The sequence below is a fragment of the Oreochromis aureus genome, linkage group 4 (genome assembly GCF_013358895.1).
Source record: "Oreochromis aureus strain Israel breed Guangdong linkage group 4, ZZ_aureus, whole genome shotgun sequence".
Lineage (NCBI taxonomy): Eukaryota > Metazoa > Chordata > Actinopteri > Cichliformes > Cichlidae > Oreochromis > Oreochromis aureus.
In genome coordinates, this window is record NC_052945.1 from 35,769,987 (window position 1) to 35,779,751 (window position 9,765).

The following is a 9,765-nucleotide window of genomic DNA, read 5'->3' on the forward strand; positions in this document are numbered from 1 at the left end:
GTTATTATGCCAAAACCAGGAAGCAGCGTTACTCGTTACTGGGATTTAGATAGGCTCGTTACTCGTTGCCGTGTGGTGGATATCGCGGAGCTTCCACAGATTCAATAACATTAGCAAGTGGTGGAGGCCAGCAGGTGGATGAAGGAAAAGGGAGGCAAGAGGAGAGACCCGAAGCGGCCGCGGTCCGCGTGTCAGGTGAACTGAACTTCAGGTAAGAAGTTATGACCTGCAGTCTATCTGAGTCAGATATAAACCAAGTTTAGGTGGAGTTTATTTTCGGTATGCTGACATTTTCGTACTGCGTGCTAGCTAGCATGACGGAGTTTCTATACAGCTGGGTGGGTGCTATGTTACTGATGTTGAACTTTATTTTGTTCATACGGTTAATTATTAGAGTTGCCAACCGTCCCGTAAAAAACAGAATCGTCTGGTATTCAGAGAAAATATTACGCGTTTCTTACTGAGGTGAAAAGGAACACAGTTTGTCCCGGACTTCAGCTACAGTGAAAAGACACAAAGCTGAAGCTGCACAGCTGCCTCTTCTTCTCTCATTCTCTCCTGTTTCTACTTCAATCACGAAACTGATCAATGATCAGCTGATCGGCTTTTCTCTCTTGTTTATTTATCGCCCACTTTGCGCCAGAAAGAGGAAACCAGCGGATGTCGCCTTAAACAACAGCAGCACGTTTAAGCTTGATCAGCTGTTGTTAGAATTTATTTAATATTAATTTCTAGTATCAGCTGATGTTTGCTGGAGCCACAGCTGTAAAGCTGCTGGTCGTGATATCGGTTTGGTTATCTGGTGAGAGGGAAACATGCAGATGAAACCAGGAGATGTCCTTACTGAATCATCAGAGCTGAACAGGTGATGGAGAAACAGGTTTACCTTTTAGGTGACATGAATGAGTTGAAGGGAAGTTATGAACTGTTTCTGAGAGACAAATAACACCAGGATCCTTTTCTACGTAGCTGACAGCTGGTAACTGTGCAGGGGTGGATCTAGCAAGGTGTTGCCAGGGGGGCAGGTAGGGCATTAAAAGGACAAGGGGGGGACTTTTCTTTATTATTCTCATTTAAAATGTCTCGCTTTAAAAAAAAATAATTATCTGAGTCTTACAACAAACAATTGATAGATTGATACATCTATACCATCAGAACAGTGTACATCACTGTCACAACAGTGTTTAAAAGCACCACCACTGCAGTTTTTGTGTTGGATGTAAAAAGCAGGCTAGAATCATGGCGGCGGTCAACGACGGTCCAGGCGTGGGATTTCTCTCGTGGAAATGTGCACATTATTTTTTCCTTTCTATTGGTAGGTGGCACAGTGCACTTGTGGCAAGTAAGCAAGCTAGAAGACTGGCAATCTGGCTGGGTATCCAGTTACGGAAGCAACATATTAACAAGAGAATTCTGAGTAAAACCAAAGTTACTTTCCCTAGTAACTAGTTACTTTGAAAGTAACGAGTAACTTGAAGTAACTGAGTTACTTTTTTAGAGAAGTAACTAGTAATGTAACTAAGTTACTAATTTAAAGTAACTTACCCAGCACTGCTCAGGTCAGAATAAAAACGATCAGACAGGTTTAACGTGTACACGGGTGAGACTCAGGGATACTCGCGCCCTGCAATAAAAGCAGCCTTTATTCATAGAGCACGTACAGGAAGAGATAAAATAGAACTGTGCTGCGTGCAGGCTTCCTGTGGAGTCTGCACAGAGTGTGACTTCCCCATTTAAGCTGAATACTGAAAGAGCAAACACATTTAGATAATGAAATGTACTTTTAAGCATAAACATAATGAAAATCAAACATAATGAAAAACTGACTGAAATGTACTTAATAAAATAATAAAATCTTTTGACATCTGGCCCTTCGAGCCGGATGATTTTTCCTTTCCCAGAAGGTGCCATTTGAGATGTTGCTGCTCTTCACGGGCCCTCCAGGAGCGTGTGTCTGTACTGCTTTGCAGTTGGTGGTGTTTCCCATTGGCGTGGATCCGTTCTCTTGGCGATAGCATAGGCTGTGGCTTAAATTCCCATTATTTTCGAGAAAGACTGGGAATGATTTAGCCTTACTTCTGTGCTTCACTTTCAGGTCAACCCAGAACCATTTGTCACATGTGCCATTTTGTAGTCCTATCTGGAGAGGTTCCTCATGGTTGACCACGATTCCCTGGAATTGATACCCACGGCTGGCATAGCTTGCGGCACACTTTGCCTGAATTATGTTCATTCCCTTCGCGTACACACTGCAAAAATGGCTAGTCTATATTTAAGAAAAAAATACTACATTTGATACAAAAAGCACTGAAAACAAGTGAAATTATCTGTCCATGCAGCAAGTTTATTTTACTTAATAAGAAACCTTGAAATAAGATTTTTTCATTCAGAAATAAAAGAACACATTTGAGAATTGAAGAGGGTTAAAATAAGCTTTAAAAAGCTCAATTTTAGATAAAATTACTTGATATCAAGTCCCAAAAGTAAGTTAAATATGCTAAATTACAGTCTTTTTTATGCTTTGAATTCTTACTTGCAGCAAATGAATGCACTGCAATGAGAAAAATAGTTCTAATACTATGAAAAACTACTCAATATTAGTGAAGTATGATTAATTTGTTTCTTGATTCAGGTTGGCTTATCTTAAAATATAGCCTAATCGATATTAAATCCAAGCAAAAAAACCTTAAAACAGACCTTTTTCCTAGAATACTCCTTGGCTTCTACTGAAATCACAGCCAGGACAAGAGTGTGATATGTCAACATTTATTCCTCTCATGAGAACAAAACCATTTTTAAAACAATATAGGGCTGCTGCACAATCCCTAAAAGTCTAAATCAACCCTTTAGAAGGCCTAAACAGAGAAAAAAAATTACATTTTTAGCCTTAAACTTTTGTGACAGTCACATAGTCTCACAATGTTGTAAATAACGGCATTACTGACTTAAAACTTTACATGCCTCAGGTAAAGTGTCATTAAGAGAGAAAAAAACAACAACTTTCATTTGTAAGGCATTATAAGTAAAGCAGTTTCTCAGGACATTGCTAGCCAAATTAGGAACAAAGTTGTACAAACGTACTACAAAACTAAACAAACTGCAAATGACCTGATAAAATTCTGCTTGGTATTCACCTATTTTTCAAAGAATGACTTCCACTCAGCTATTACTTTCTTATATGCACTAGTGGCATCTTGATCATGGATGGCATCAGTGATTACCTCAGTTTGTATGACAGAGAGGACCGTTGCAACACATTTCGAGTATGTTAAGTGCAAGGTGTAGTAATATGCCATCAACACCAACATTCCTTCCCAGAAATCCTCCAAGGGGAGAGTGGTCACTGGTATATTTCCTACAGCAACAATGCTGGTTGTCCCATCAAAAAGCAGCACTGGGGAGGAGAGAGGCCGCTTCTCCAGGTATAGCATAGCATCTTCACCTGGCTAGAAAAGCACAAAAAAAGGACAAATTCTTCAAGATTTTAAATGAAAGGGTTGCTGTGCATCCAAACAGCTTAAGACACAAAAAGCAATATCAATTCAATTTATTTATTTCTTTATCAAGAGTTTAGAATGCTCCAACTGATTTACTGTTGGAATAGAAGAAATAAATATAAAATATCTGACTTACATAAATATGAAATTTTGGAAATGTATTAATTCTGAGCATGAATTTTCTCTAGTTTGCAGCATTTTTATCATGTCTATTTGTGCTTTTTTCTCATTTGTTTTTTAAAACTATTTCTTTTAACTTTGTTACATATTCTAGTTTTTGAAGGCCTTTTTAAATATATCATTTTACTGCTTCTACTTGTATCCCAACTGCAATGTGCTTTTGCTCTGCGCTGCCTCTCTGGAGTAGGTTTTGAATAACAATTAAGAAATCCTGAATAAGGAGTAATTTAATCCCTGCTGAATTGAACTTTGACCCACTCTTATTAAGCATGAAAAGCAAAATAATAATATTAATAATAATAATACAAGTAAATGGAGTACAAGTTACAGTGGCTGGTATTGCTAACAGCTGTTCTCACCTTGAGGATATGAAGGAGAGCCTCACTGGCACTTCCCAGCCGCTTTGGTGGTGTAGTTTTTGAAGGAAAAAGAGATGGAAGTGCATTGACGAGAGTGACAGTAAAATCCACTGTGGACAGAGAAAAGTATCTTAATAAAGTAATCTGAACATATCTGATGTATGGATTTAATGTATGAAAAGGCCACTTACCTCCATGTACATCCAAGGGGAGAGGTGGTTTCAGGACCTTCTTCCAAATGCCATAGAACTGCACCTTCGAACAAAACTCTGCCCATCGACCCTTCATTTGATCTATGTATTTGCAGTTGAAGCCACCAACGATGCGACGCAGTTCATCCATCGCCTATGACAAAGTTGTGCTCAGTTAGTCAAGAACTAACTAAACCTATCCAGAGAAAGCAAGGAATGTAACTGAAGGTAGTTGAACTTACATTTCGTATGTCTTTGAAGCACAGGTATGCTTCAAATATTTTTCTGGGCCTGTCTTCTTCCCTTGTAACATCTGCGTCAATAAAAGCTCGTCTGGCCTCAAACTCCAGGTCCAAAATTTGAGCAACGTCACTTTGGTTGGGTTTTGCATTGGGTTTCCTGTACATGTTGCTCAAGGTTTTGTAATGCCTTGCCTGCATCTTCAGGCTGTCATGGTCTGCTAGGGAAAGCAAAGAGCAATTGTAAGACATCCAGATTTTTCTAATAAGTCATTTCTAGTAAGGTTGCATGGTTGTTTTTAAGTTATCGTTTTCAGTATAATATTTATGTTACATTGTTTATATTTAGGTTAAATATGTTTGAGTAATGAACTGACCCTGTATGTCCTGATCATTTCCCTTTGTGTCCTTTTGTTATAATGATCATGGATTTATGTTAATTGTTAGTTTGAACAGAATCAAATATTAAAACCAAAGTTTAAGATGCCCGTGAATAAAACTGTGGTGAAAATAAGGTAAAGGTTGTTTACTGTGTATATCGTTCACATCAGTGTGGACAGTGATTATGAGCTGATGGATAAAAATCTTTTAGGTAATTTGATCTATGACAGAAACACTGTGATAAAGCATGATAGATGTAACCAGCATGAGGATTTACATGTGTAAATAATCAGCACTGAATAACACCCACTACAACACAAAGTGTTAAAATACTTACTATGGCTAACTGGCAAACTGGAATGAGGGATCTATCATATGTTGATTTTACACACCAACTTGAGTTAATGCCAAACCACTATGATTTATGGAATAAACACTTAGAACGGGGTTCATTGCTGCAGCCATATTTTGGAAAGAGCTGTAAGAGGAACCACAGTCAGACTGAGAGGTAGATAAGGGTGATGGTGGACTTACCAACAACATCATCTGGAGGTGCAGTTGATGGACCTATATCAGCCCTGGGTGCAGAGCATGAGGCTGACTTGGATAATAGTGGTAAAGCCAGGGTAGTATTGTTTGACGTAGTTGGTACAGTGGAGGGTAGCGGCAATTGGGATTCTTTCTCTGAGGAAAAAACAGAAGATGAACAGAATTTAATAACAGGGAATAGCTAGAAAGTTAAGGAAAATACTCAACACTGTATAAATCTTGTGATGTACTCTGAACAGAAAACTGAGGGCAGGTGGTCTCTTTGAAGTTTTACATGTCCAAAAGTCATTAGTACAGCAGACCAAAGTACACACCTGCATTTGAGTTATCCTCGCTGAGGTCATCATTGCTCTCAAGAAGTATGGTATAGTCACTTGAACCACTTGCTTCACTTAGGTCACCTTCAGTAACATTGTCTGTGTCATCTGAGCTGAAAAGAGTCTTCCCGAGCCTGCCTCGTTGCGGCATGGAGCCCTGCCTCTTCCTTGGAGACTTCATATTTTGGAGTCGTTTGTACAGTTTGGTGTAGATGGTCAGCTGTGGTAAAATAATATATATTTGTACATCCTTTTATTATCTCACTCAATTTTAGATATTGTAGTGGGTAAAGAATGACTTACGTATGGCATGTGTGTGTCAGCATCACGTAACATGGGGTAATAGTCGACAATCTTCTGTGACATTGCTCTCATTTCGAGTTTGGAGGGGTATCTTACTTCTTTCCCCATGGGACTAGCACGGAGGATTGCAACCATGCTGGTGACTGTGTTCCTTACAAGTCTGCAACAGAGCTCCTTCGACATCTTACAGTCCTTTTCCTTTCCACTGTGGAGCAATGCAAAGTACTGACTGCGCACCATGTCCAACTCTGAATCTGTATACACCACATACTCTGGTGGGTCTGGCATTTTCATTTTTTTGTCAGCAGTGTAGGAAATGGGAGTGGAAGTTTGAGGCTGACATTGTGACACATCAAAGCCTAAGGGGTTACTCTCACTTCGATGGCAAGTGTTGGCATCTTGGTCAGTACTCTTAAACTATAACAGTTGTGGGATATAAACAAAAATACACAATTAGGCAAATTAATGCTAGACAATATGGACAGTAATCATCTTCTTAGTGGTATAATATGTATTTACCTTTTGGCTGATAAAATCCCAAATCTTCTTTCTCCGGAAGAAATTTTCATGGCCGGAAAAAGATCCTTTAGGTCATCCGGGTAAAGCTTCTCAAAGCTTCCTCGTCAATATTCGCAGCTGTATAAGAGAAAAACAACTTTAAAAGTGATATTTATTTCTCTTTTCCTGGGCGTGGCTTATTACATATTGAGGTCATTTTTTGTCAATAAATGTATTTTAGCAATAAGTAATAATAACAGGATAAAATGTCAAACTTAAAACAGTTTATGTGTTAACTAGAATACAATACAATAAAATTTTATCAAATATTTGGGAATGCAATAAAACTATTTTTGGCTGTCTTCAAGAATGATGTTCCAAGTCTATTTTGGCAAAAACAGCTCAAGGCTATAATGTGGATAAAGTTCAGAGTAGAGTACAATCCTAGCTCCAAGTTTCAGAAACGATGCTAACAGATGCTAAGGCTGCTTAGCTAACATACCAAAATAACTGAAAAATAAGACTTACCCTGCAACACAGACAGTATGGCATCGTCAAACTTGTCCATGCCGTGACAGCAGTTCTCTGGTTCAGTTCCAAAGCCTCCACTCACAGTACCTGGAAATATCCTACGGCTTAAATAAGATCATTTAGCTAAAGTTAACACATTAGCTAAATCACCAGAATGAAATTAAAAATAAATAAACAGAATAGCAGTTCAGTGTAAATAGTAAAGGCTATGCTGCAGCCAGAGCAGGCACACACTCTGCGGCTGGCATGTCTCCTGGTGAAGTTTGCATCAAAGACACTCTCAGCGCGTTTAAATCGTTCAATGTGGCAGCAATTTGGGTATCTCGTAGGAATTATAAGTGGTGAATACAGTTTCAGGTAAGACACAGAGTGTTTGGAAGCACTGTAAAAAAAATCTGTTGGCCAGAAATACTGCCAAAACATGGATAAGAATGATTTTCTTGAAAATTAAATAAATTAATAAATGCATACAATAAAATATATCCATATACTAATACTAACATAAATTCTAAGTGCAAATCTAAATTATGTGATTTAAAAATACATAAATAATTTAATAAATACAACAAACATGTAAAGAAACTAATATCTAAGTGCGAACAAAAATTCTTTATCTAAAAGATAAAATCTCGTTCTCATGAATCCAATCCCGAGTCTCATCAAAATAATGGACAACCCCTTTTTATTGTTTCTTTGTCTTTGATTTCTTTTCCATTTCTTTTTCTTTATTCCAAAGAATGAATATTATATTATCTTATATTATATTGAATATTCACAACTGTAACACTAATCACTGTCATGCACTTTGTTTTTTAATGGACCAATCATTAGGTGTAACTCATTATACCTGTTATGTAAGAATTTCTATAATTGGCCATGAGTTTGGAGTAACTTTGTTTTTCTGCTCTAAAGGAAGAAGCTGTTACTACAACATCCTTTACCAGACACAATATTACCAGATCTGCTGCAGCTTTTGCTATCAGTGTTCAAAAACAGTGCCACTTATCACAGGTATGTTATAGTCTCACATAAGGCAATCAATGTCTTACTTGTTCATAATGGCATTCAGAATTTTTTTTTTTATATAAATGCAGAATAAGTTACTTTTGTTTCAAATGTTTTCACAGAGAACGATCAAACATATCATCTCAGGAGTGCAACAATATCAGGCTGTTCTTTTAGATACGCTCAAGGAAAGATTGAAGACAGTGTTTGAAGATCATGCCGAGGGAACCACTCAGCTTCAAGATGAGGCTTTGGCTACATTTGATAAATTCATGGATCATTTCTCCACCATTGCATATGGACAGAGTAGAGCCATAGGGGAAATGTTCTGTCCAGTCAACGCAGAGGAAGTAGTAGTATCCCAGAAGATATGTTGGGTAAAGCAAGGTCTTTCAAGGGTCATGTCCATAAGGAACAAAAGTTTTACTATGTACCATTAATTGAAAGTCTAAAGCAGTTAATGACTAATGAGAGAATGTTTACCATGTTGAACACTGCACCACAAAGAAGCAGAGAGGGATTCTTCTATGATTTTAGAGACGGGTCCCTCTTTACATCTCACCCCTTGTTTTCTCAGAGGCCAAATGCATTGCAATTAATACTGTACACAGAAGAAATTGAAATATGTAACCCCTTAGGGTCCCATGCTTCTGCAAACAAATTGGTGATGTTTTATTATACTTTAGGAAATATTGATCCAAAATTTAGGTCAAAGTTAGCTGCAATATGACTTCTTGCTATTGTTAAAGCAAATGACATTTCTCAATGGGGTATTGATGTTGTACTGAAAAGAATACTTCAAGATCTGTCACTGCTTTACAATGGTGTAAGGATTGAAATGTCAGATGGTGAAATTGAATTGTTTGGTGCTGTTATAGCCATTTGCGGAGACACGCTAGCCCAGCATGAGATTGCTGGCTTTAAAGGAGGGATTGGTTTTGCTTATAGCAAATGTAGACACTGTGAATGCAACTTTGATGATATGCAAAGTGTTTTTGAGAAGAAGTTTGTTCAAAGAACTCTGGAGAAACATATCAGGCAGTGTTTTGAAATAGATAAAGCAAGCACAGATTTATTGAAAGCGTCCCTCAAAGCTACTTATGGAATTAATAGAAGAAGCAGACTAGTTGATGTTCCTGCATTTGACCTGATCAAACAAACTCCCCAGGACATAATGCATGTTATTTTTGAAGGTGTTGCATCAATGGAAGTTAAATTTGTATTAAAACACCTAATTCTCTCAGGGCAATTGGAATTAGACAAGTTTAATTCAGACATTCAAAATTTTCGTTACTCACCTCTTGAAATACGGGATAAACCATGTCCTATTAGCTTTGGCACTTTAGCGGCTAACGACAACAAATTGAAACAGTCTTGTGGACAGATGCTAATTCTTTTAAAAATATTACTTTTTCTTTTGTATGGTGTGGAGAGTGAGTATGTTGTATTTATTAGAAAGTTAATTATGATAGTTCAAATAGTTCTTGCTCCCATTATTTCTTTACAAACTGTATTGCAACTGAGAAGTATGATTGAAGAACACCTGTATCAGTTCAAGCAACTTTTTCCCGAAGCCAATATAATACCTAAGCAACATTATATGTTGCATCTTCCCAGCCAAATCTTATCCCTTGGTCCTTGAATAAGGAGTATGTGCATGCGCTTTGAGGCAAAGCACTCCTACTTTAAACAGTGGGCTTCTAAGTTAAATTTTA

General features: G+C 37.6%; 1 protein-coding gene across 1 annotated transcript; it reads right to left on the bottom strand.

Moving 5' to 3' along the window:
- Positions 1–2,846: 2,846 nt before the first annotated feature.
- On the bottom strand, positions 2,847–6,304 carry LOC120440044. Its single transcript, XM_039611604.1, has 8 exons — positions 6,017–6,304; positions 5,711–5,933; positions 5,382–5,531; positions 4,470–4,687; positions 4,228–4,381; positions 4,037–4,146; positions 3,222–3,446; positions 2,847–2,855 (listed from the first exon to the last, which is right to left on the bottom strand). Exons 1-8 carry the CDS (start codon positions 6,302–6,304, stop codon positions 2,847–2,849), a joined length of 1,377 nt encoding a protein of 458 aa, XP_039467538.1.
- Positions 6,305–9,765: the final 3,461 nt, after the last annotated feature.